The sequence below is a fragment of the Mus musculus genome, chromosome 10 (assembly GCF_000001635.26).
Source record: "Mus musculus strain C57BL/6J chromosome 10, GRCm38.p6 C57BL/6J".
NCBI lineage: Eukaryota > Metazoa > Chordata > Mammalia > Rodentia > Muridae > Mus > Mus musculus.
Window position 1 is genome coordinate 76,531,565 of NC_000076.6, and position 27,164 is coordinate 76,558,728.

General features: G+C 49.0%; 1 protein-coding gene and 1 long non-coding RNA gene across 5 annotated transcripts in view; one reads left to right on the top strand and one right to left on the bottom strand.

The window, feature by feature from the left end:
- Window positions 1–25,575, top strand: Lss (lanosterol synthase). Of its 4 annotated transcripts, XM_030244922.1 has the most exons (23): window positions 61–110; window positions 286–454; window positions 1,949–2,087; window positions 3,995–4,103; window positions 4,680–4,801; window positions 6,005–6,099; window positions 6,788–6,884; window positions 8,221–8,356; window positions 8,748–8,856; window positions 9,282–9,400; window positions 10,255–10,352; window positions 10,904–10,931; window positions 12,287–12,343; window positions 12,901–12,972; window positions 13,887–13,937; window positions 14,498–14,647; window positions 15,199–15,295; window positions 15,871–15,976; window positions 17,656–17,721; window positions 18,239–18,319; window positions 19,021–19,191; window positions 20,756–20,834; window positions 21,373–25,575. In XM_030244922.1, exons 7-23 carry the CDS (start codon window positions 6,880–6,882, stop codon window positions 21,502–21,504), a joined length of 1,557 nt encoding a protein of 518 aa, XP_030100782.1. In that variant the 5' UTR covers window positions 61–110; window positions 286–454; window positions 1,949–2,087; window positions 3,995–4,103; window positions 4,680–4,801; window positions 6,005–6,099; window positions 6,788–6,879; the 3' UTR covers window positions 21,505–25,575. The 4 variants fall into 4 exon arrangements, with proteins under 4 accessions (XP_006513346.1, XP_006513347.1, NP_666118.1 ...); NM_146006.2 differs by lacking the exon at window positions 6,005–6,099 and having other exon boundaries at window positions 41–110; XM_006513283.3 differs by lacking the exons at window positions 6,005–6,099; window positions 18,239–18,319; window positions 19,021–19,191; window positions 20,756–20,834; window positions 21,373–25,575 and having other exon boundaries at window positions 1–110; window positions 15,871–15,985; window positions 17,656–17,720.
- Window positions 14,307–27,164, bottom strand: part of 4930483K19Rik (RIKEN cDNA 4930483K19 gene) — a 16,356-nt gene continuing 3,498 nt past the window's right edge. Inside the window, exons 2-4 of the long non-coding RNA NR_045354.1 lie at window positions 23,639–23,743; window positions 23,412–23,499; window positions 14,307–15,236 (exon numbers count right to left, since the gene is read on the bottom strand). This is a non-coding gene — a long non-coding RNA (RIKEN cDNA 4930483K19 gene). The remainder of the gene's footprint in view (window positions 15,237–23,411; window positions 23,500–23,638; window positions 23,744–27,164) is intronic.

Consider the following 27,164-nt stretch of genomic DNA (forward strand, 5'->3'; position numbering starts at 1 on the left):
CACCCAGTAGTTCCGGTCGGCCGAGGCTCGCGCCTGCGCAGTGCACTAGGCTGTCAGGTAAAGGGCTGGCAAGCGGTGGCAGAGAGTAGTGCTGTCATGACTGAGGGCACGTGAGTCGCGGACCCTGGGCTTCCCGCGGGTGTTGCGAGGGACGCGGCAGGGCGGTGGCAGGGAAGGTGTCTGGACAGCAGGGTGGCATGGCTGGTGGCTCTGCATGCCTGGATTGCAGGCATCCCACCTGGGCGGAGTCTAAGGAAGGCTGCTTCCTCTCGCTGGTCCCCTCAGGTGTCTGCGGCGTCGTGGGGGACCCTATAAAACTGAGCCCGCCACCGATCTCACCCGCTGGCGGCTCCAGAATGAGTTGGGTCGGCAGAGATGGACTTATTATCAAGCGGAGGACGACCCTGGTCGAGAGCAGACCGGGCTAGAGGCCCACTCTTTGGGACTGGACACAGTAAGTGATGTGATTCTGAAAGCACCATTCCATCCCAAGACTGGAAGCCATCACTGATCAGCCTACACCGTGCCTTCCTGAGCCAGAGCTCTGAAACAGTGGAGAGCCTTATTTAAAAAACAGGCAACCAGCCAGTAATATATGCATATGTGTAAACCAATGTATATGTGGGTATAGTGTGATATGAGGAAAAGCTGACTATAAGAGGATCAGGAAAGTTCACAAGTTATGTAAGAAGATGTAAAGCTAGTTGCTTTTCTAGTTCTAACTCTGTCATGGGCTTTGTGGTTTGGGCAATAGATTAATGCATAAAATATAGTGGGTACTGAAAGTGCATCATTTTATGGAAAGTTTCACAGTCTCCCTTTTCAAATGCCAAGGTCATTAAGTTGAGTAGACTTTGTGTTTGGTTAATTTTGGTGTGCGATGTTTTTATTAATTTGCAGGTTTCTTTTTATTTTAATAATAAGGCTTATAATTTTTTGTTTTTTAAAACAGATATGAACCTGGGCCCGGCAGGCATACCTGTAATCCTAGCCGCTGAGTAGGCTGTGACAAGGATAAAGTTTAAGATCTGCCTGGGCAGCTGAGTAGAGCTTGTCTCAGAAAATAAAGAGGCTGGGCATGGTAGTGCTGGTCTTTAATCCCGGCACCCAGGAGGCAGAGGCAGGCAGATCTTTGTGAGTTTGAGGCCAGCCTGGTCTACAGAGCAAGTTCTAGGCCAGCCAGGTCTACGTAGTGTGACCCTATCTCAAAAATGATAACAAATAAATAAAGAAGAGGGCTGCTGATGTGGGTCAGTGTTTGTGAGTGTTTGCCTCAATTCAATCTAAACAACAAAAAGTGTGGTACCTCCTTCCGGAGACAGGAGTAGAAGCAACCCTCGTTATTTAAGTCCCTCCACCTCAGAGACCTGTGGAAGAAGTTGCCCTAATTTGGTTTCATTTTGAGCATTCCACTTTGATATTTAACTTTTGATTTGCAGGAGAATTACAAAGATGGGTGTGATTTTTGTTTGGATCCACAAGATGAAATACTTAGGACCTGATTTTCTGGTTGTGTGTGTTGGTGCATGGATGATGGACAGCTAATCATGGAGCAGTTAGTTAGCTCACAGGCTTCCTGTGAGTCTTGGCCATCCGCTGGGAAGATCTCTCTCTGAGCAACGCCTATGCTATTGTGTGGGTCCTTTGTGAAAGAGTCCCAGTATCAGTTGGGCATCAGTACCCTGCCTTCCCTGTGGTCTGTGCTGGGCTTAGTTAAGACATGAAGTTTTGAAGAGATTTATAGATTAATGGCTGGAAGGGAAATTGTGACAACATGGAATTGCTTCTTTATTATATATGGGGTGAAATTGTCCTACCCTGTCTTGTTTCAGATTAAAACAGTTGAAAATTTTAATTTAGAGTCACCACTTTGACTTGGCTTGTGAATGACGAGGGTTCCTTGGAGCGGCGGGCACCCTCAACTCTCCTCTCTTCCCTCTCTTCACAGAGAAGTTATTTCACGGACTTACCAAAAGCGCAAACAGCCCATGAGGGGGCCCTGAATGGAGTAACCTTTTATGCCAAGCTGCAGGCTGAGGATGGACACTGGGCTGGTGATTATGGTGGTCCGCTCTTCCTCTTGCCAGGTAGGAGGAGTGTGCTACCTCAATTCAAGGGAAAGGCTGTTCTAGATTGTTGGGGCATACACACGGTGTGTGTGTGTGTGTGTGTGTGTGTGTGTGTGTGTGTGTGTGTGTGTATGTGTGTGTGTGTGTGTGTGTGTGTTGTGATTGACCTATCCTGGTCAAGCAGGTTAAAACCCAGGAGCTTACTGGAAAAGCTCTAGGGGAGGGTATCCCAGTCATCCTGCTGCCAGGATTTAGGGAACAGTGGTGGAACACAGCTAGCCCAGGCTAGACCAGCAAGTACTCTAATGGAAGCAAAGCATTTTCGAGACGAAGGGGATGGATGGGTGGTGGATGCTCTTAAATCCCAGTACAGATGGAAAGGGTACTGTAAGGTGGAAGGCCCAGCCAGTGCCAGGGTGTTTGCCTCAGGAGCATGAGGCAGTTGGTCATAGTGTGCCAACAGTTAGGAAGCAAAATGAGACCAAGGCTGGTACTCGGATTCTTTCCTTCTTTTTATTTAGTCTGAGGCCCTAGCCCATGCAATTGTAGCACCCACAAACTTGGAATGACTTTTTCCCCACCTCAGTTTACCTAGAAACTCTCTTGCAGATACTAAGCCCAGCCTGGTCTTTGTGTTATGGAGATCTAATACACCATCCATTTGATGGCCAATAGTCACTCGGTCTTGAGTCTTCTAAGCAATACAGCTCTGGCCGTCCTTTGGGCCTTTGACTGTGCTGCTTCTTCGGTCTGGAAAATTTTCTTCTCCTTTGATTAAATTCGGTTTTAAGAGGTTGAGGATGAGGCGCTGGTATCCATGCATGTGCAGTTGGAGAACCATGATATCCCTTGTGGACTTGTTGTCAAAGGATGGCTGAGGGAGTTCTGGCCAGGGAACCACAGGTCCAGGTTAGTGATTGCTAGAAGGAATGTATTTGAACACACTAGTCTCTGATCTAGTTCAGCTGGGTAAGGCTCTTTGCATCGTGGATTGCCTGGTTTCTGAAGAAACCCGTATTCACGCCTCAAGACCCTTTTCCACATTGTGTTGTAACTCTACTATATCAGTAGCCTGAGTTCTTAGGAGCATATGGGTTTGTTTCTGATACCCTTCCTGTGCCATGCCATGGGTGGGTGTATGATAAGCAGCTGCTCTGTGGGTGATGAGGATAGCCATGTGCCCAAAGACCAGGCTTGGAATGAAGATTTCTTGTGTAGTATCATCTCTCCCCATATATGCAAAATAGCACATACATGTATAAAAGTTTATAAAACACAGCAGTACAATCTAAGCAATAACTGTTATCCTGGCTGGGTGATGGTGGTGCACACCTTCATCCTAGAACCTGGGAAGCAGAGGCAGCTGGATCTCTGAGTTCAAGGCCAGCCTGGTCTACAGAGTGAGTGTGTAGTCAGGGCTACACAGAGAAAGCCTGTCTCAAAAACAACCAACCAATCAGTCAGTCAGTCAATCAACTAAACAAAAGCTCTTCTCTCGTCCAGGATTACCATTTTAGTATTCCAGTCCCAGCAGGTGTTAAAGCAAGACCTGGCTGCCCGCAGTGAACCCACTGATCTTAAACTGGCTCTTCTTAGTCCTTCAGGGCATGTGTGGGAGGCTTCTTCAAGGCTCTGCAGTGTTTCTCTGACCCAGACTATGGTATTTGTACCAGGCATAACCACTTGAGCTCTGCGGGGGGTCCCAGACTTGGAGTGTTAACTGGATTCTTCTTAGTGTTCCCCTAAGCCCTGTTTCCAAACTCACTGATTTGGCTTAGGAAGAATGGCCTTCCTGGGCTTGATTGCACGGGAAGGAGCGGCACAGAGCTGCTCCTCTGTGTCAGGAAGAAGGTCCTCAGAAGAATGGCTTGGGTTAGCAGCGCTGGGTACCATGACTAGTGTGGAACATCCTTCTCACCCCACAGGTCTCCTGATTACCTGTCACATATCACACATCTCTCTGCCAGCTGGATACAGAGAGGAGATGGTGCGGTACCTGCGGTCAGTGCAGCTCCCTGATGGCGGCTGGGGCTTGTGAGTATGCTTAACAGCAGCACATATATACATGTGTATGCTTGCGTGTGTTTTCTGTAGCTCATGCTTGGGTTTTCAGGCAGCTGTTGAGAAGTGTGGTGACTGTAACCATGGACCTAGGGTGGGGTGGGCGAAAGCCTGGTTGGAGGAGGGTAGCCTGGTACCTATGCGTAGCCCGGCCATGGTTTGACCTCTGCTGTGGTGAATGAGTCTTGTGTTTGGCAGCCTCTTGAGACTCAAGTGCCAAGTTAAAGCCATTATATTTTAAAACTCTGGAGGCAGCAGAGATGGCAGCAAATGAAGGGGGTCCCACAGTCCCATCTCAGTCTGCTTTCCTGATGTGGAGCAGATGGGTAGGGCGGGCCCTGCCCAGATGGTTTTGGAACAATTGGACATCTTCTGTTACATGACTAAACTTTCCCTGGGTGTCCCTGAAGTGTGCGTTTGGTGTTGTCATGGTGGTGGGAGGTATTACAGCAGTCTTCTCTAGGTAGACTTCATTGCCAGTGTTGTTTCGTTTCTTAGAAGTAGTGACAGATAGCAGAGCCCTTCCCCACCAGTCTTTACTCCCACTAGGCACATCGAGGACAAGTCCACAGTGTTTGGGACTGCCCTGAACTATGTGGCTCTCAGAATCCTGGGTATTGGGCCTGATGATCCTGACCTTGTGCGCGCTCGGAACGTCCTTCACAAAAAAGGTACGTCCTGTATGGCACATGCGGTTTTCGTCATAGTGACATGGTGAGCGCTGGTAAATGGGAATTAGTAAGATGCACCTCTCATTGGAACACTGGGAAAAACGTGTGAGTAGGATGGAAACTGAGCTGTTTAGTGATAATAGTTATTAATTTTAACTATTTGAAAAGAAGTATTTATTTTTATGTCTCTGGGTGGTTTTGCTTGCATACATGTCTGTGTACCACATGCATGCAGCGCCCATGATGGCTAGAATGGGGTGTCAGGTTCTCTGGAACTGTAGTTACGGACACTGGTACTAGCCACATCGTGGCTTCTGGGAACTGAACTCAGATCCTCTGCAAGAGCAATATGTGCTTTTAACCTCTTGAGCCATCTCTCCAGCCCTAATTTTATTATTTTTAATTAATTAATTAATTAGTGTGTGTGTGTTTTGTGTAATGGGTGTACAGTTAGCCTAGCTGCAACCTGAGTGTTTTTTTGGTTTTTGTTTGTTTGTTTTGAGACAGTCTCACATGCTGGCCTTGAACTCACAGTGTAGCTGTGGTTGGCCTTGTCTGCCTGATCCTTCTGTCTGCACCTCCTGAGCGCTGGGATCACAGACACGCACTACCACGCCTGGTTTGTGTAGTGCTGGGAATTGAACTTAGTGCTTTGTGCCTATAGAGAAGCTCTCTACCAATTAAGCATATGCTTAGTCTAAAACAATGTGGTAGTTTATATTCTGCTTTGTCCATGAATTGGTAAAGGTTTAAAAGCAACACGCTAATACAGTGCCTGTGGGACTGTCCATGCAGTCTGCCTTTTGGGGCAGCTGAGTTCTAGGTGAGCAGCCTCAGTGAGGGAGTTCTGCTTATCCCCTCCTTCCACACTTGGCATCCTTGAGTCTGGGCACCATTACTCCTCTCCTCACCTGTGGGCTTTAAGTCCCCCCAGCCCTCAGCAGGCTCCACAGCCCCCATGGCTCTCAGAACAAAGCCCCTCTTGTACTGCTTCTCCGCAGGACCTCCTGTTGTCCTGTACGCTGCCCCTCCAAGGCCTGTGCTCCTGGCTCGCTCTTTGCTGCATGCTCCATTTTGTCAAGGTGGTTTCCTGCCTCAGGGCTCCTGTGCACCATATCCCCTCCCCCCACTTTCCACCTTCACCTGGCTGTCTTGGAAATACCTCTTCGCACTTACGATGTGTCTTCCATTTCACCCTTTCAGGGTTTCTTTCTGACTTCCCAGGCTAGGTGAAGTGTTCTGTATGCATTATGAAAGTCTGCAATCTTCTTTCACGACTCTGCCCCTGTTGTGACTAAGTAAGTCATCATTGGCCTCTGACGTTTTTGATCACGTACCTTCGCTGTTACCTTCTGTTCTGTTGCTCTCTTGTTCTAATGTTTGCCCAGAGGAGGAATGTGCTTGCATCACACTTTAGCTGGCAGCTTTCTCGTTCTCTCGGACTGTGACACACTTGGATTTAGGCCAGACCTCATGAAATGTATAGCAATCAGTGTTGCCTGTGCTCCATAAAAGACTATTGCTTGATAGGGGCCGGGAAGGCTCTGAACGTGGGGCTGCATGTTAGACTGTCCATGAGTCACTTGTGCTAGGCTACCTGCTGAATGGAAATCCACAGATAAGCAGCATCTTGGGCTCGGATGGAGAAAGAGCAGCCAGGCCACTTCCCCCTCCTTCTTTCTCAAGGCTCCTAGTGCCATGTATCTAGCCACCCCCCCCCCCCCCCCGAGCTACCTGTGCAAGTAGCTGTCTTTATGTGCTTCTGCTTGGGGCCAGGGCTATAAACAGCTCTTTGCAGTTTGGACACACTTGTTCCTGGCTGCTGTTTCTACCCAGTGGCTGTGGTGTCTTGGGCAGCTGTGGAAAATGTGTTCTCATCTATGAGTTACAGGACCCATGGAAGGCTGAACTTCGTTCATGCAAGGAGGGGCCCAAGAGAAAGCTGCAAGCCAGTATTCATTGTAATTGTTCCTTCTCTCTTTGCAGGTGGTGCGGTGGCCATCCCTTCCTGGGGGAAGTTCTGGCTGGCTGTCCTGAATGTTTATAGCTGGGAAGGACTCAACACCCTATTCCCTGAGATGTGGTATGCCTGCCCTCTGCCCATTGCACTTCCTTCTAGTACATGGATGAGACCTCATGGGGTGGATCAGCATCTCACTAGAGGCCCTGATGTGTTCTGTAGATATATAGAAAGGGGACTCTTTTAGGCAAAAGCAAGGCATCAGACCACCCAGCTCTGTAGCAGGCTGTGAAGCCCTGTAGGATAATTACAGAACCCATTGTGTGGCTTGGGCTTTGTGGGAATAGACAACAGATCATACCAGGTAATTACAAAACCTTGGAGTATATATAGGAGTAAAGGAAAGGGCCTCTCCCATCCCTGTATCTCTTTTTCTTAACTAATTTATGGTAAATGTTTGGGAAGTCCTAGATATTATTTCACCAATGAGCATTTACATGTGCATCTTTAAATTTTTTTTTTTGTTTTTCGAGACAGGGTTTCTCTGTGTAGCCCTGCCTGTCCTGGAACTCACTTTGTAGACCAGACTGGCCTTGAACTCAGAAATCCACCTGCCTCTGCCTCCTGAGTGCTGGGATTAAAGGCGTGCGCTACCACGCCCGGCTAAATTTTTCTTTCTTTACTAATATTTACCCAGCAGAGTCAAAGCCTATTCCTTACTAACTGACCCTATGCTCAGTGTCTTTTTCTATTTTGTGAATATCTTATAAAAGCATTGGTGCCATGTGTAATACATATGTAATTGACCCCCAGATTACACATACTGGGCGGTAAGATCCCCAGAACTATACAGAGTTCATGCAGAGCCAGCTGTCCTCTTGAAGACAGAGTTGAGGGTTCCTGTGCTGTAACTTTCACATGCCGAAAGACAGAATTCAGACTACTTGGGAAAGGACAACAGGGCCATAAAACAAGAACTAGAAGGCTTTGCTCTACAGCCTAGTTGAGTGGGAGAAGTGTGTGGCAAATGCCTGGCTCATCGAGAGGTGTGGACAGAGCTTTCCATGTGTGGGGCAGGGTGGGTGTACTGTTTACTTGACGTAAGGAGGTATACTAGGCTTGTGCTTACATCCAGTGGTCCGTCGTTGGCACCTCTCCTGGCTAGGGGCTAGACTTGCCTTGGGAGATGCAGGCAGAAGAAAGCCTTGCCAGGGTGGAGTGGGGTGCGGAAGCTTGGTGCTTCTGGTCCATGTCCTACACTGTAGGGCTCCTCACATGACCATCCCTCATATATGTAGCACTAGCTCCAGTCACTTGGCTTAGTATGTAGATGCAAGTGTGCACACACATGGAAGAATGCACTCATAGCAGCATGTTCGTAAGGTGCCCAAGGCCTCAGGGCCGGTAACAGTGTAGGCTTATGTTCTTCTGTCCCTTGGACACGGCCCGTCTCTTCCAGGCTGTTTCCTGAATGGGTACCAGCGCACCCCTCCACTCTCTGGTGTCACTGCCGGCAGGTCTATCTGCCCATGAGTTACTGCTACGCCACTCGGCTAAGTGCCTCAGAGGACCCACTGGTTCAGAGCCTCCGCCAGGTAAGCCTCATGATCTCTAGGGATCTTGTGAGGAAATGACACACAGCCATTGGGGTCTTGGGCCTCGGGAGCTTAACTGCTTCTCAGTACGGTGGGGGTTCCTGAGGAGTCTCTGCCTTCTTGCCTGTAAGCAAACATAAACTGCTCAGAGGGGTCTGTGTCGTGGGAAGGGCATCTGCCGTTGTGCAGTGGGACCTGGAGCGTTCAGAAGCTGCAGCCCTAGCCTGTGCCTGCAGTGACTGTTCTTGGGACATAGCCCTGAAACGGGCTTTGGGAACAGGGTTTGCACTGGCGTGGGACCTAGGCAACTTGAGAGCACTCCTGGCTAGGGTTAGTCTAGCTTCTGTGTCTGCTGCTAATGCTAGGCACTCAGGTCTGCCCTGCCCTTTAGGAACTCTATGTGCAGGATTACGCCAGCATCGATTGGCCAGCGCAGAGGAACAACGTGTCCCCCGATGAGATGTACACGCCACACAGCTGGCTGCTGCATGTGGTGTATGGTGAGTGCCTCCTGAGGGTTGGGAGAGCCCGGGGGCGTGCACAGTTAAGATGTTGCTCAGCTCTCCACATTAATTCCTCCACTCTGTCGGTGCAACAAATGACCTCTGTGCTGGGGCCCTGGAGTGGGAGCTGGAAAGACAGCGTTGCTCTGGTTCCCCAACAACAGCCAACTGCTGCTCAGTGATACCCCCTCAGCATCCCCTAAGCAGGGCAGGACATGGTGGGAGGTCTGAGGCAGTCCTTCCTTGATGGGAAGGAGGAAGCCCAGATGAGGCAGAGTGAGCGGGAGGAGGGATCCCAGGGGGGAAGAGAGGTCCAGATGCTGTAATGTGGAGGACCCATCCCCGTCTGAAAGACTAGGGTGCAGCCTGCCCCACGTATCTCTCCTGTTGCCAGGTGTCCACTAATGTCTTCTCCCCCACAGGACTCCTCAACCTGTATGAACGTTTCCATAGCACCAGCCTGCGGAAGTGGGCCGTCCAGATGCTGTATGAACACATTGCAGCTGATGACTGTTTCACTAAGTGCATCAGCATCGGCCCGGTCAGTACCCTTCCTCTCTGGTCCCTAGAGCAGCTTTGGTGGCAGTGGGGTCCTCTCGGATGTCCTAAGAGCTAGGCTCTGTTGAGCTGGGAATGAGGCAGGCTTATTTCCCAGATCCCGGCACATCTCTGTTTGGGTCAGTACATTTGAAGCCCCGCCTGTATCCATTCTCTGCCCTCAGTGAAGCTTTTCCTCCCGTTGCCCTGCCTGGCTCTTGTCTAAGTCTGAATATTTCCTGGAAGACTACTTCTTGAGCTTCCCGGCCAACTGGGTGGGGAGTTCCCCTCTACTCACAGATCCCACCCTAGATAACCCACCTTCCTCCCTTATATAGGTGCTCAGGGGTAATGAGAACAGTAGGACGCTCATGTTCCGCTTCCGGTCTCTCTTCCATTGGCTCTGGATGCCAGGCCTGGAGTTGCTGGTTTTGCTTTGCTTCCTGGGCATGGCCAACTTCGTACATACTTAGGGACCTCGAGGAGCATATGGCGGAGGCTGTAGTCAGAGTATACTGGCCAGAGTTACTAGAGACCCAGTGAGGAAGCTGTCCTCACAGATGAGAGACAGTCAGGATGTGGGTTGTGGTATTGGTTACTGTACTGTGGTTGGCTGCCCATAGGTTCTCTGGATACACTCAGCTAGCACTGAGTGAGCTTCGTCCCTTTTCTCTCTCTGTGGATGCTCGGTCCTTATTTGTCACACCCTAAGCTCACCCAGAATCTTATTAGCTTCAGTTTGAGTCTGTTCCCAGGGACATGAATGTATAGAGAATACTTAGGAAGCTACTTTTAGGACAGATGGGGCCCCATTCCATGGTAGAGTTGTGTGGGTCCTGATGGCCACATTTCCTGCAGATCTCAAAGACCATCAACATGCTTGTTCGTTGGTCAGTGGATGGACCATCCTCCCCGGCCTTCCAGGAGCACGTTTCTCGGATCAAAGATTACCTTTGGTGAGAGTGGTTAAGTGGTGGCTGGGTGTGGTGCAGAGTGGTCCCTGTAGACATGCAGATATAAAGCTGGGCCCTATGGCTCATCTACTTAGGGGGCAAACTGTCAAGCTTCTGAGAGTGTTTTGTGAAATCAGGAGCATTGCCAGTTAGATTGTCTTGGGAAGTAACTAGCAGGAACTATGGGAGATTCCCAGAGTCAGAGCCAGGAAGCCTAGAGACACTGTGTCCAAAGTAGTGACCATCACAGGGGAAGGAAGCCTTGCACTTTTAGAGGCCATCTTCTCTCTGGTGGTGGTGTGAGATAGGATATCTAGGTAGTCTGGCTCTAGAAGCCTATGGCACAGGCCAGTGCCCCTGGGTAAGCTGCTGTCTTGTTTCTGCTGGATGTAGCCCTTGTGCTTGTGAGCCCAGCTGGGCAGCACTGAAGTCAGCATCGAGGGGAGGTGGGTATGGATGCTCACGGGTGATCTGGATGTGTGTGTGTGGCTCCTGATGGACAGCTGGAATTCCAGCTTACACCTCCCTGACGTCATCTTTTCTTATCCCCATAGGCTGGGCCTTGATGGCATGAAAATGCAGGTAAGGGCACAGAACGGATGCTGCTAGCTCTCTTTGTGACCATCTCTGCTTGCTTATTTTTAATTGTTTAGAGTTATTATGATCCAAAAGTGACATTCAGGCATGATGGCACTTACCTGTAGTGCCATCACCCAGTCAATTAAAGCAGGAGGATTGAGTTTGATACCAGACAGTGGTATATAGCAAGACCCTGTTTCTGAATTAAAACGGGATGTGGGGGTGGAGCAGGAGTGACAAACCATGAAACCAAAGAAAAAAATTACTTCCCCACAACATTCTTGCAGTAAAAGAGGAGGAGACTTAGTCACCCTTTAATCCTCATGTCTATGGGGCCATGGGGTTGTGGGTACCTCCTGGTCTCTGTGGTTGCTGTATGTTCTCACATGATCCTCTGCAGTCATTCTTCAGAGCCGACTAAACCATGACAGGTCCAGGCTTGGCTCAGACCTTCCAGAAACCTTCATCCTATCACTGTATTGGAGAACTGGCTCTGGGTGGTAATGGCCTCTCTGTAAGGACATCTGGAAGCTCCTCTGGCAGGCCACTAAGAGCTGTGTGTTCTCAGCTCGAAGGGGAACCCTAGACATGACACTCTTTGGCCACCCATACGGGAGGAGCCTCCGGGTCAGAGGGGTGGGCCCAGGCTTTCTGTGATACCTAGTGGTAAAGGACGGCATATTTGCCGTTGCTCAGAACAAGCAGGAAGTGGTTTGCTGGAGATAGGATGCTGGCGATGGTGCATGATGTGTGGTCGGTTTCCCCTAGATGCTTCTAGGGCTCTAGCCAGAGGGTGGACGGTGAATGTGCTTCTTTCTGGGAAGGTGGTTAGCTGGGATCTTTAGCCCCTACAGAGGTGTGATCACCCTGTAGGGTTGGGAGCTATCAAATATTTATAGAGATTTCTGAACAAAACCCCCTGTGGACTGGATCATCCATTTCTTACCCTGAGACCCAAGACTTGTTCAGAAAACCAGATTTCTAGGGTGGGATTTGAAGGGACCTTCCTTACTGTGTAAGGGCCACAGTAATATGTCATCTGGGTCCTTGACACCTTAAGCATGCTTGGAGATGGAGGGGATACCATGCTGTCACGGGGTATGGAGGGTTCTTCAAGGGAACATATGGTCCTGGGTATGTCCTGAGAAAGTGCTGTTCTTCCAGGGCCCGAAAAGGCAGGTGGGGCTCTATTACCCACATCTGCCCACAAGATTCAGTGTCCATTCATTCCTTTGTCAGCTACTAGGGTGCATAAGGCTTAGAATCTGGTATAGGGTATTGACTGGGTACTCTCTGACAGGTTGGATCCTAGGAGTCAATGGATGGGGTTGCTCTAACAGCTTGTTATCTGTGAACAGGGCACCAATGGATCACAGATCTGGGACACTTCATTTGCTATCCAAGCACTGTTAGAGGTATGTGGCTGTATTTCTCTGTGCAGCCTCCACGTGATCTTCCTGTGTGTATGAGCTACACATGCACCCTGAGAGAAAGGATACTGCTGACCATGCCTTCTGTCCCTCGAGCTTCTCTCTTGCCTGTCTTCCAGTCCTCTGGTGATAATCCTAACCTAGGGAGTGAGTGGGCAGGTGGTCCCTGGGCTGGGTGGGCCTGAGGCTCTTAGAACATTAGCTGCTACCTGAGCTAGAGAGAAAGAATATTCCTGCAGGTGGGGTGACAGCAGTGAAGTCCCCAGGGTATCTTTGGACGACCCAGGGCCTAAGCCAAGTTGAGGTGCTGGAGGTAGGGCCTGTCAGAGCAGTGTGAGTCTGGTAACTATCCAGGGTTGCTCTTTTCTGTCCGTTCCAGTCTTTAGTCGCGTCTCATTATCTTTTCCCTTTAAAGCAGAGAACATTAGGGAATCCTAGAAAACTCTTAAGATGTGTCAGTTTCTGGAGGCGGGGGTGGGGTGGCATGATGTCTCCAGGACACCGGAGGACTGGCTCAGCTGTGCTACCCTGCTGTCTTCTAGGCAGGTGCACACCACAGACCTGAGTTTCTGCCCTGCCTGCAGAAGGCTCACGAGTTCCTGCGGCTTTCACAGGTGAGGCCCGTGCCCTTTCCTTGTCAGTCCTGTCTCCCCAAGATGGCCTTCTTAGCTTGCTTCCATGCTGCTCTGCCTGGCCCTAGACCATGTTGGTGTACCTAGTCAACCTAAGGTAGCTTGGCCACGGCCTGCAGGGGCACGTCACTAGCTGGCAATTTCTGTTCCTCATGCTGGAACGCCTGTGTGTGGAGGGCCAAAGCCAGCCTATGGCACAGTCAGGAGGTGTAGCCTTGAGTGCCATAGCCTGTTCATATCCTAGCCATCTTTGAGGTGCCCTCCCAGAGGCCATGTGTAGCAGCCACCTGGCCTGCCAGACCACTGTCTTTATTCCTGCCTTCCAAATCCACCTCAAGCCCCCATCATCATGTGCCGCTTTTTCAGACTGGCCTTGCATACCCTGCTGCAGACGCACTGGATGCTGCAGGCCTAGATCCCACTGGCGTCCTCCTCTGAGTGTCCTCATGTTCCTGTCGCCCTGTCCTCTGATCCCACAGGGATGTAGCTTCCTCGGATCCTCCCTGCGGCTGCTGCCCATGTTTGTCTAGGGTGTTAGGAGTGAGTCAGCACTGTCTTCCCTAGCAGAGCCTGCTCTAGGACATCACTGAGTGACGGCGGGCCTTTAGAAGCCACTGCACGTGCATGCACATACATGCAGACCTGTTTGTTTGCTGTTTGTTTGAACTGAGTCATGCAGCTCAGGAGTAGTGAACCCATGAAGCTGGGCGCAAGAGTAGGTTGTTCACCCCTCTGTGGACGATCTAATTTCCTAGTAGTGATAAGGCCATGTGGGGCTCATGGGTGTCATGGTGCACTGACTGTGGCTCGAAGTAGGTCTGTCTCCCAGATCACAGCACAGGGTCCCAGGCACCAACATGTTTCTGTTTTCCACATATGCTCCTTGCTGCATCCAGGTTCCAGAAAACTGTCCTGACTATCAGAAGTACTATCGCCATATGCGCAAGGTATGTATGGGCAGCCCACCCAAGCCCAAAGCTCAACTGTTTTCCCTTTGAAGAGGGCTTTCTGTTGCTTTTCCAGCTCCTTGTTCTGTAGATGCCTCGTGTCAGGGGCTTCATTATCCCCCGAGGCAGCCTATACCTCTGTGGCTATGCTTCAGGTTCGTTCAGGTGTGTAGCACACACAGACGCTAAGTAGACAGCTGAGCATTGAGCTGGAGTGTTGAGCTCAAGGCAGAAGGTATGAGGGACTCAGCCAGCATCAGCCTCCTTTGCTGTAAGGGCCTGCTGATAGATGCAGGTTGTGGAAGGAGACGTCGACATAGCTGCTGCCTTTCCTTAGTGGGGTCCCAGAGGTACACGTGCGGCTGTTCAGGTTCCAGACCCGTTTTATTGCTGAGATCTGAGGGCATTCAGGCTGGGCATGAAGTCCTAGACAGTCCCTGTGCTGAAGCTGAAGTCTGTTCAACTGCGCCCAATTTAGGTACCCCTGTGCGGTGGTGGCTAGGCCTTGCCCTGACTGTGCGGCTCTGTAGGGAGGGCACTGTTGCACTCTGTCTCTGTAGGGTGGTTTCTCCTTCAGCACACTGGACTGTGGCTGGATCGTTGCTGACTGCACAGCCGAGGGTTTGAAGGCTGTGCTGCTCCTGCAGAATCAGTGTCCGTCCATCACTGAGCATATCCCCCGAGAGCGGCTGTGCGATGCTGTGGATGTGGTGAGCGTCTTCCTTCATGTTTGCTTCTGTGGTTGTGTCTTAGCACACTCAGACTGAGTTGTATGATGTCGGAGTCTAAGACTGAATAAACCCTGGGATAGTTCCTTAGAACTTTGCTTGGGTACGAAGGCTCTGCACTATAAGATACAGTGCCTAGCCCGTTCCAGAAGTTATGAGCAGGCCGTGTAGTCCCCAAGGCTTCTCTTCTTAGCTTCTGAGACTCAAGGAACTGCCCATATTTGTGATGAGTTTTCTGCAGGTCTCATTTGGGAGGTTTGGTGGTCTTTGCTGGGTATCCAAAGAATTGGAGATGTCTGTTCTTCTTTATGCAAAGTCCTTTGGGCATATCTGCTTCTTGTATATATTTTCCCATGGAATATTGGCCTGATATTAGAGTATGTCTCCAGATGTTGTGCAGCTGCACTGGGCACCTACCACATACAGAAACTGGCTTCTTATCCCTCATTCCTGTCCTGTTGGCTGTCAGTGGTGCTTCAGCCAAGTCACGCCGCCCTTGTCCGCTCAGTTGTCTGGGTGCCCTCTCGTTCCAGTTACTGAGCTTGAGGAATGCTGATGGCGGGTTCGCTACCTATGAGAAGAAGCGTGGGGGTTACTTGCTGGAGCTGCTGAACCCCTCAGAGGTCTTTGGTAAGTGTGTTGACTAGCAGCATGGTGTGTAGACCAGGCCTGGCACACAGGCAGGTCCACGTAGAGCCCCCTATGAGCCCCAGAGTATGCAGTGCCTGTCTCAGGCCATGGAGACCTTAGGCTGGGGTTGCTGTTTATCCACAGGGCCTCATGCTGTGTGGAGATTGCCATGTGCCCTTCATATGCTCAGTGACCCCCAGCACGTGTAAGGACCTGTGTCAGGGGCTGTCTGGCCATGACTATTGTCACTAAAGTTCTAGTCTGTCAGGGCAAGCTCTCTCTTCATGGACCCTGGCACCTGCTATCCCTTCCCTTATGCCTTCTCATTATCCTATGCTTTGACCTGTCATACATGTGGGGGTTTGGGGTGTGTGGCAGTGGTAGTAGCCCAGCTGTCTTGTGTGTGTGCCATAGCATAGGTGTGCAGGTCTCACTGTGCCCATTGTGGCCACACTGCTCAGGTTGATCTTGGGGTAATGTCCAGGTGTGACTCCTGCATGCTTTAACACCCTTGCTCACCACACTCTGGCCTGAACCATAGTGGAGCTCAGGTGCCTTCTTTTCTCCCTTTCTAGGAGACATCATGATTGACTACACGTATGTAGAGTGTACCTCCGCTGTGATGCAGGCACTGAAGCATTTCCATGAACACTTCCCAGACTACAGGGCAGCAGAGGTCAGGTAAGGAAGGTAAGGCAGGACTGAGTAGGCCCACAGCTCAGCGTTCCCTGACAGCAGACCGTGGGTTTTCAACAAGATAAGTGGAGACAATGACTTGAGTAAATGCAGGGACAGTTTCAGATGCTTACAGATCCATTGTGTGTGTGTGTGAGTGTGTGCGTGCGCGCGTGTGCGTGTGCGCGCGCCGTCTGTGTCTGTGCTTGAGTCTCCGTGTATATAGGTCTGAGAAAGACAGTACAACTGTAATGTAACAAGGGGTTATTTTTCCTATCTTCTTGAACATGTTTTAAAATGGACATAAATACCTCACTTCGCCACCACTGTCCAGGTAAATAGCCACTATGTGTTCTTTCATGTTGAGAGCCAATGAATGGTCAGAAGCTCTTGAGATTGTTATGTGGGGACCCTGACATTACCTGATTTACACCCCATTGTCATTCCCCCATGAAGGGACTGCCCTTCTGTCCTTAGTCACGGATTGTTGTTGCTCTCTTTGGACCTGCCTTGGTTGAGTCCCGCACTGGCAGGTGTTGGTTTCTTTTACTGTTAGTTCCGTGGAAGTGTAGGGAGCGTTTCATTTGGTGGAAGCAACTACGCAACAGTCCATCCCTTCCGCTGGTTCCTGCGGTCTTTGGATCTGCCTTGTTTGTGATGTTTCTTGAGTCTTGGAGGGGTTGTATAGCTGTGCATTTTCTCCATCTATGGTTGAATATTGGACCATTCTGACATAGCAACAATTACTTTGTCTCAGGAGCTTGACTGGTTGTGAGTCTTCGTGGTACACCTTGTATTATTAAAGTTTCCATCCATGACTAATGACAGCCGAAGGCGGCAGTGACGTTAAGGCGCAAACACAGCGTTTAGAAGGGGCACATCATACCTATCTAATAAAGCAGTGGCAGTGGCCTCCTCATGGGGATGACCTTTGCCCGGTTTACAGTAACATGAGTTTCTTCCTGTGGAGGGGGCCTTAGATCACAGCAGAGAGCAGTAAAGTTGCATTTTCTTAACTATCGTGTTCATGTGTTAATATTGTATTAATGGGCATTTTCTTACCTGATGTTTCTATTGTAACAAGCAGGGTCCATAGCTGAGCTGGACTGTTGGAGACAGTTCTGCACCAACAGCTTGCTGCTATCTTCAGTATTATGAAAGCCAGCTTGTAAGGAAGTAGTTTCTACTTTAGTCTTAGCCTATCTTTGCCAAAGCAGAATCTTTAACAGTAGCGACTATTTAGTTTTGTTTTGCAACAAAAAAGCCTGGCTTTGAGGAGCCTGTCTAATAGCTCCTAAGGAGGTAGCCCACTCCTAGCATTGAGAAAGTTCACCAAAAACCCATAAATAAAACAATACACTTAAAAAACAGAGCTAAAGCATGGAGAGATGGCTCAATTAATAGCATTCAGACTGATCTCACTTGTCCCTGGGAAACAAGGCGTGTGCAGTTGCTCCTTCTCACCCTCTGGGACAGTAAGCCCGAAAGTTAAACTCTTTCTCTGGTCAGTTGCTTGGCTGTGGTGTTTCACCACAGCAACAGAAGAATAGCTAATTCAGAAGCCGGTACGGAGATAGACTGTGAGAGAGAGACCTAAGCATGTTTCTGGGGAAGATGTGGACGGCTTTGTAAGGCTGGACTAGAAAAGTAGTTGAATGCTGTTATTAGAACTGCCTCTGTTGCAGGGAGACCCTCAATCAAGGCCTGGACTTCTGCCGAAGGAAGCAGAGAGCCGATGGCTCCTGGGAGGGGTGAGCAGACAGGAGGTGGGAGGCGGTGTGCATGCAGGGGTGGGAGGAGTCTGCCCTTACTGCCTTTGTCCTGGGAGCCTCAGCTCTATGGCCTGCTATCACCCTCCCTGCTGTATGCAGTTCTTGTGTGCCTTGGTTGGAGGAGGCTGTGGCTGAGCCAGGTGAACAGTGCCAACTTCAGCAGGTCACACTCCCCCCTGCCTGGGATGTGTGTGAGAAGTTCTTATACCAACTGCTGAAGTCCCTTCCTCCCCCTTTCCTCTCCTTTCCAACCTTCCATCCTCTTTCTGTTTCTTACTCTCTCTTTGGTTTTGTGAGACAGGGTCTTGCTGCATGTCTTAGGCTGGCTTTAAATTAGCAGTCCTCCTGCCTTAGCCCAGTGCTAGGAATATAGGCATGTATCCCCATGCTTGATCCAGTTCTGCCCTCTCTGAGGTTGTCCCAGTACCTGGGTAGAGTACCTGTCCTCTCACTTGGAGTGAAGAGCAAGGCTGACGTTCTCTTCTGTTCCCTCTAGCTCCTGGGGTGTTTGTTTCACCTACGGCACCTGGTTTGGCTTGGAAGCGTTCGCTTGCATGGGGCATACCTACCAAGATGGGTAAGTGTGGCTTTCAGGCTGATGGCGGTTAGGGCATTGCCATGGTCGCTGTTCTGTTCTGTTCCTGTACTGTGATAAAGCACTGACCAACAGCCCCTTGGAGAAGAAAGAGGTTACTTTAGGCTTATACTTCCAGGTCATAATCCATCACTGATGGAAGTTAGGGCAGGAACTGAAGCAGAAACCATGAAAGAAACCCTACTCAGCCAGCTCTCTTACACAGTGGGCTGGACCCTCCCAATTTCTTCCACTGATGACCCTGTGTTGACAGTAAAACTAAGCAGACCAGTAACGCTCTGCCATGGTGGTCTTTTTCCTTTGATATTTGACTTTATTTTGTTTAATATTTTTAAACAATGGGATAGGAGTCTAGGAACTCGGGAAAAGAGGGGTTCAAGTCCTATCTCTGGCTGCGCTAGCCAGTACGTCTAGATCTAGTGGGTTTGGGGAGTTAGGGATGTTGCGCTGAGGCAGATGCAACTCAGGGATGCCTAGTTCTGTTTCTGTGTACCCACATACCCAGCCTGCATGTGTCTGTAGCTGCAGAGGGTTTTCCTCTGTGCCCAGCAGCACACGTGCACCCATATCCACTCACTTCTGCAGGCCCCTCCCATGACCCTGAGGCAGCCTGTCAGGGTAGGGTATAGAGGGCTTAGATCCACTCAAGGCAACATGTTCCAAACCTCCTGCTCTCTCTACAGGGCTGCTTGTGCAGAAGTAGCTCAGGCCTGCAACTTCCTCCTGTCCCAGCAGATGGCGGATGGAGGCTGGGGAGAGGACTTTGAATCATGTGAACAGCGGCGGTATGTGCAGAGTGCTAGGTCCCAGGTCCATAGCACCTGCTGGGCCCTGATGGGTTTGATGGCTGTCAGGTAAGGGCAACGGAACCATCATTGGAAGTGTGTGCTAGGGACAGTCAGCTTTGAGGAGGTAGCCTAGGATATGGACAGATGTGGGAAGATGTGAAAGTAGCCACAGGACTGAGCCATTATCCCTCTGTAACTGTGGATGGAACCACATACCCTATTCCTAGGCTAAGTGGCAGCCCGTCTGGATGAGTGGTACTTACAGGGAGACTCATCCTTAGAAGTGGTCTACCTGTCCATTGGTAGTCAGTACTTGTTGGCAGAGCAGGAACAGCGGGGCCTGCGGGGCTGTGGTGGGGAAGGGAAAGCGCTGCCTCAGGATCCAGAGCTCAAGGCTACTGTGGCTGCTTTGGCTCTCTCATGTCCATGGCTCATATTGGATTGAGACACATGTATTGCACCCATGTACACAGACCCACATATGTATCTGGATGTACATGCATTTGCATATATATGTTTAGGTATATACATGTGTGTTCACACAGGTGTAGGAGTACACACACTGTACATGCTGTCTTAGCCTGTGTTGCCACAGTACACTTGGAGCCATTTGGAGATCTTCCCGAAATCCCCTTAGTAAGTGTGTACAGGGAGCCCAAGGACGTGAGAGTCATCAGTCTGTCCCTACTCAGTCCCCAGCAGGTGTCTTAGGGTTTTACTGCTGTGAACAGACACCATGATCAAGGCAACTCTTATAAGGACAGCATTTAATTGGGGTTGGCTTACAGGTTCAGAGATTTAGTCCAGTATCATAAAAGTGGGAGCCTGGCAGCATCCAGGCAGGCATGGTACAGGAGAAGCTGAGAGTTCTACATCTTCATCTGCAGGCCTCTCAGAGAGGACTGACTGACTTCCAGGACAAGGGTATTAAAGCCCAGACCCACAGTGACACACCTACTCCAACAAAGCCACACCTCCTAATAGTGCCACTCCCTAGCCCAAGCATATACAAACCATCACAGCAGGGTAGGCATAAGGCTTGTCTTCCTCCCTAGGGAATCTATCAGCACCGTGTGCCTGCCATGTCGTCATGGCAACCACGTGTGCACTCCCCATGCTTACACATGTTCTGCTTCTCAGGCTCATGGGAAGATTCTAGCAGGAGTCTCAGGTGTTCTGCTTGTTAGGGTTTACCTACCATCTTAGGATCTCATTGCTGTGAAGGGGCACAGTGACTACAGCAATTCATATAAAGGACACCATTTAACTGGGGCTGGCTTACAGGTTCAGGGGTTCAGTCCATTATCATCATGGCAGTGTGCAGGTAGACACTGCTGGAGAAGGAGCTGAGAGTGCTACGTTTTGATCCTCAGGCAGCAGAAGGGGATTGTGTGTGTCACACTGGGCATAGCTTGAACACATAGCCTCAAAGCCCCCCTCCACAGTGACACACTTCCTCCAACAAGGCCACACCTTCTACTAGTGCCACTCCCAGTGGCGGAGCATTCAAACCCATTCCTATTCAAACCACATATATCATTGTCATGGGATTTGGAGACTTTGTTCTTTTCCTGGGATGCACGATCATGCCACTTGCTAGGTATGCTCACCTTGTCTTCTTGCCCCTCAGGCATCCCGACATCACTGCTCAGGAGAGAGGGATCAGATGTCTGCTAGGGAAGCAGTTACCCAATGGAGACTGGCCTCAGGTGTGTGAGGGGTGGGCAGTCATTCCCACATTGATTCCCAACTTCTCCGTTAGTCTCCACACGCTTTCCTATGCCCATGTTCTTCTGAGGGGCCTTTGGGGACCTGGGATAGGGACACTGCCCAGCAGAGACTTGTCCTGCTTGTAGAGCTAAGATGTGTTGAGCACATTTTGCTGTGTGTAAAGGAAACTGGCTGGGGGAAAGGACTGGAGAGCTGAAGTTTTCTGCACAACCTCGGCTCTACCGTGTGCTGTTTGTGTGTGGTTCATCACTCACAAGATGTGCAGCTGGGTTTCCATGTGTCTCTGTGCCTATGGGGATTGTTAGAGACTACTAGACTAAGGAAGAATGTTTACTTGAAGCTATAGTCTCTGATCTAGGACCAAAGTCGAGCAGGATTGCTGCCAGCCTCTGCTTGCCTGTCTTTGGGTCATTAGCTTTTCCCAAGCAGTCTTGTCCTAGGGCTGGGAAATTCAGTAGTTAGGACCACCATCCAGGGACAAGTGCCTTATTGCTCATTTTTTCCATGTCTTTCCAGGAGAACATCTCTGGGGTCTTCAACAAGTCCTGTGCCATCAGCTACACAAGTTACAGAAACATCTTCCCCATCTGGGCCCTGGGCCGCTTCTCCAACCTGTATCCTGACAATACCCTCGCCGGCCACATTTGAACACGTGTGTGTCTGCTGCACCTGGCCAGCATCATCACCATCCAGGTCCTGGAGAGCCCCGTGTCTTGGCTGGGTGATAAGAGCCTTCTTAGCCCTGCTTAGGCCTCGTTCTCTATTTCTGTAGACAGGAGGCTGGGGATAGGGTCAGTGTTGGTGTCTTTAGACACTTGTCAGTGTGCGCTTAAAGTTCTTGGACTAGCTTCAGTGAGAAAGGGAAGAAGATGAGCCTTGAGATCCAGAGAGGCGCAGTGGATGGACTCGGAAGCTCCTGGGTATTCGTTCTCCCCGAGGGAGAGAGGCTATAGAGCTTCTGTGATCAATGACTTCCCTGTGAGGGAGCAGCTGGCTTCTTCACTGCTTCCCTTGTTGATTGTGGAGTGGGCACTTGAGCATCTTGTGTTTGCTGTGCTGAGGGAGTTAGAGCAGCCATATGGTGCAGGGGTGCTCAGAGAAAGGCTCAATGGCAGGTGAGGCAGGTCCCTTACTCATTGTGCCCTGAGCAGTGTCTGGTGTCCCTAGAAACTTGCTACCCATGACTACATCACTATATGAAATGCCAGTTATTCAGAAAGGAAATACAAACTGGCTTTGTACCAGAAATGCTACTAAAAGTCATTTGAATGATCACCGACTCCCTTACTAAACAGACCCTGGGCGTAGTAAAGAACAGCGGCTGCTCTCTCAGAGGACCTGGGTTTGATTCCTGGCACCCACCTGGTGGCTAACAGCATGTAACTCCAGTTCTCAGGGAACCCAATGTCATCTTCTGGCCTCTGTGGGCACTGCACACATGGTACATAGACATACATACACTCATAACATCTATACACATAAAATAAATCCTGAAAATAAAATATTAAAAACAACCACCTGCCTTCCTGAGACATTTCATCCTGGAGTGTCTATGCTGAGTCTGTGTGGCAAGGAGCCAGTTGTAGCATCCAATTCTGCCCCCAGATTATATGCTTATACAATTGCATTGGTTTCTTACAAGATCAGCATCCTGATGTCCAGGCTTCTCAGTCCTTGTTGAGATAGAGACGCACACGTGGGGGAGCCATTAGGGTAGACAGTGGTTGTAACGGTTCCTGCCATGGGACAGTGCTGGAGCAAGGACAGCTAATCATATCCAGCTCACCACTTAGACACACCAAGGCAGCCAGGAAAATGCCCATGACACCCAAAGATCGTTATCAGCCCATATGCCAGCTGTGCTTTGTGAGTCCAAGTGAGGGCCAGATGTCTGAGGCAATCCTTTTTGGGTGTGAGCTCTTAAGTTCCTGATTGTAACTGTGTGTCTGGCCAGAGCAGGCAGAGTTCAGGGTGGAAACTATGTGTCTCCTTGAAGTTACTGCCTTTCTCTCTGGCCATGGTGAGCGGGGTCCAGCTGGATGCCCCTTTAGTTAACTAACTCTCGGCATCTGTAGTGCTTTCTGCACTGGTATCTCCAATCGCTCCCTGACCCATAGTCTTCCCTCCGACAAGCAGAAAGCTGTGTCTGATCCCCATTCCCCTGTGCAGGACCCTCTAGGGCAGCCTTTGGCCATGGTGCACTTTGTGCCCTCTGCCTGTTGCCCAGCTGCCACCATCGACACCTTGTGCTGTGACTCAGGGCTTTCCTGCCTTAGTGGCCCGTGCTGTTCACAGCACTGACTTCTAACCTCTGCCAGGAGTAGAACTGGTGAACTCAGCTAGATCTGCTCCTAGCAGCAGCAACCATCCCTTGGAATTCCCGGTTACGAACCAGATCACTGTACATTCCCTTAACAAACAGACTGCTGGCGAGACGTGCTTTAGGCTGTAGCAGGTCATGCTGTGGAGTTCTCCGGACATGCTGGTTTACCAGCCCCAGTTTAGGGAGTTCTCCGGGCTCCGCGGGGGGTGGGGGTTGGTGGGGGGACACTCACCAGATAACTGTCCAGAAGAAGTTCTTAAGGATGCTTAAAATGAAAGTTGGAGCCTGTCAGGAATAATTCGGAATGCTGATGGCTTTTCCTGTGGAGTCACAGCACATTTCCTTGGTTAACTATGATGTGAACCTCAACACGGTTTTGAGGGATTCTTTAGTAAGAAATGTTGACATTTCTGCCCCCCCCTCCCCCACGCTGAAGCAGTTTTCCTGTGTGGTACTCACTATGACATGATCTTCACTACGTAGTCCAGGATGGCCTCAAGCTTGAGGGTAGTCCTGCCTCCACCTTCAGAGCGCTGGGATACAGGCGTGTGCCACCATCCCCTGCTGAAGGGCTTGATGGTTAAGTCTCTCTGACAAAGTATTTTTTCCTTTTAAAATATGACTTACTGCTAAGTAGAATTGAATTTACTAAGATGTTTTTATTTAAATAAATTTTTGCTGAATGCTGTTTTCTCATGATCTGTTTTAACAAATACAACTGTATGGTGATATATAGTTAATCAGATTGATTTATTTTTAATTAGTTAATTTATTAATTGGTTTGAGACAGGGTCTCACTGTATAGCTCTGGCCATCCTGGGACTCAATATGTATATAGAGCAGGCTAGCTTCCAGTTCACAGAAGTCCACCTGCCTCTTCCTCCAAGTGCTGGGATTAAAGGCATGCACTACAATATATGACTTTCAACTTGACTTATTTCCATCTTAACTTTATTTTATCTCTGTATTTTATGCAGATACTACTACTATCTGTTTTTCTAAAGCTTCAGATGTTTTTATTCAAAGGTTTACAAAAGGAATAAAACAGAAAAAGCTAACAATGTGATCAAATGTACAGTTCCAAAATGGCCTTTGGGGCTTTAACAGTGAGTCCTAGGAAGGAAACTGCAGTCATCCTGACCTCGTAGATAAGTCTCCTGGCAAGGGGGTAGTACCCGTAGAATGCTAAAAATTAGCTCTTGATCATGTACTTCACTATGAAAATCTTTTTTAAAAAATCTGTATAAAAGGTCTTTATAAATCAATTTTTAAATAATGGACATCCACTATGTGATATGTAACTGACTTTTGTTTTATGTATAGAGGTTATATTTCCCAAATCTGACCCAGATGAGTATGGTACTCAGTTCAGACATAGCTAGCAGCTGATTTTCCCCTTCTCTCCTGACTGAATTATCAACTTCTTGTCTGAACTAATGCAAAAACAATCCAGCAGTGAGAGACCTGGAATGATAAATGTGCTAGGTACACGATGGAGAGGCGTTCAGTGTGGACTCCCACAAAGCAGAGTGTCTAGGATGTGTGGGCCCAGTCACATCAACGCTTCTTAAAAGGAAACAAGAACAAAACCACATTTCTCTTATGAGTATAATTTTCATTAGGATCTACACTTCCCAGTGCAGCAAGGATGCTTGAAACGATGAAATGCCAATGATACCCATCATCAAAGACAAGCAATCAAGGCCAGGCTTAATGGCACATGCCTTTAATCCCAGCACTTGAGAGGCAGCGGCAACAGCAGACGAATTTCTGAGTTCAGGGCCAGCCTGGTCTACTGCAGAGTGAGTTCCAGGACAGCCAGGAATACATAGAGAAACCCTGTCTCAAAAAAAAACCCAAAGCCAACCAACCAAACAAAAAGACAAGTAATCAAATTTAAGAACTAAAGTCCTCGAAAGAAAGAACTGCTTAGCCCTAGCTCTGGAGCTAGGGGGACTTGCTTGACAGAAAGAGGGCCAGCAACCTGTCCTAGCACAAAAGAAAAACAGCCTTTGAGGTAGATAGCTGATCATACACAGCCAATCACGCGCACAGTTTTGGAAAACAACATTGCTTTTAAGAAATTGTTTTGGGTTTGGATTCATGGCTCAGTACTTAAGAGCACTAGCTTAATTCCCAGCACCCACAGGGCAGCTCACAATCTACTGTAACTCAAATTCTAGGAGATCTGACATCCTCACACCAATGCACATTAAATAAAACAGTTAAAAAGTATTAAAAATTGCCTTAATAAAAAAGTAACAGTGAAGTATCTCATGTTCTGAAGTAGAAATAATTAGGAATGAGCAATGTTTCAAAATTGTTTTCTTTTTCTTTTCACTTGAACACTACAAACATTATGCAGCAATGACAAATAAAGTGTGGCACTGCTTGGATTCAAGTCTTCCTTTTGCATTTTTTGTCTCTGTGTGTTATTACATCAATAAAATTATAAAACCTAACGTAAAAGTATGGAAAAGGCACATACATTCTCCTAACTGCAAACCGGCCTGGCAAAAATAAGAGTGGAGAAGATGCAATGCCGAGACCAGGTGGACCTGCTGGTGACTTTAAAAATGCCAAGTAGAGAGAGCGGAAGCTCATGAGTCAGCAAGCAACCCTTAATGGTTCTTGCCACACTTCGACTGTAGGGTTGCTTGGTCAGAGGCAATACTATGTGGAATAAACAGACCAACCTTTCCGCCATTGCTTTCGAGTTCCTGCCTTCCCTCAAGGACAGTGACAGGAAATTATAAGCGGAATAACATCTTTCCTCTCTTGCTCCTGGTCAAAAGTGTTTTTAATCACATCCACAGAAATCAACTTGGGACAGCCTGTTAAGAACAGGTTCTTGTATCAACCGACAAAGCTCATTGGCATTTGTGAATGGATGCTTCTTCTGAAGCTGTGGAGACTTAACACACTCAAGCGCTTCATCATCGTTCATCATGCTGGGATGTGGGACTCTTCAGGAACCGAAAAGTATGTTCTTGGGCCATAATGGAGTTCAATAAGAAATGAGGGAGTTTGGGAACAGAGTTAGCTGACATTACTTGTATTGGGGTGTTTGTTTGTTTTACATCCTGACTATAGTTTCCACTTCCTGTATTCCCAGTCCTTCCCCCGCCCCCTTCCCTTCTGCTCCTCAGAAAAGGGCAGGCCTTTCATGGCTATCCACCAGCTCTGACATAAGTTGCAGTACACCTCTCCTTAGAGTGAGGCAAGACAAGGCCACCAGTAGGAGAAAAGGGTTCCAAAGGCAGGCAACAGAATCAGAGACGGCTCCTGCCACTGCTGTTAAGAGCCTGACAAGGAGATCAAAGTTACACAACTATAACATATGTACAGAGGATCTATGTCAGTCCTATGCAGGCTCTGGGTGGCGGTTAGCCATATATAGGGATATTTCTAGATTAGGACTTTGGGAAGGTGAGCTTTGGGGATGTGGCTAATAGTTGTCCCATTTGTAGTCTTACCCCTCTCAGCCCTTTGATTTGGATCTACCTGATCACGTGTTCTGGCAATGCTGTACCCAGAACAACTAGTGTCTAGTCGATTGGCTTTCATTTCTATTTGTGAACAGCATAATGTTTCTGCTTTTTTTTTTAAAGGGTACTTATAAGTTTATAAATTTGTCTCAGTTTTATCAAAAAATATTCTATTTTTAAAAGATATGGGGGCTAGGGAGATGGTTCAGACGGTAAAATTACTAGAAACACAGGCCTGACATGTGAGTTTTATTCCCCGAACCCAGGTAAAAAAACCAGATGCCGAAGCATTCATCTGTAATTCTAGCACCCTAGACAGCAAAATGGGAGGTAGAGGCAGGAGAATAACCCTGAAACTAGGGCCAGCTAGCTGGGATATGCAGCACAGTACCAGAGGGGGAGGTGGAAGGAGAGGGAGACCCTGTTTCAAAGTAGAAGGTGAGAACCAACTCCCAAAAGTTATTGTGTGATTTTCATGGATACACACACACACACAC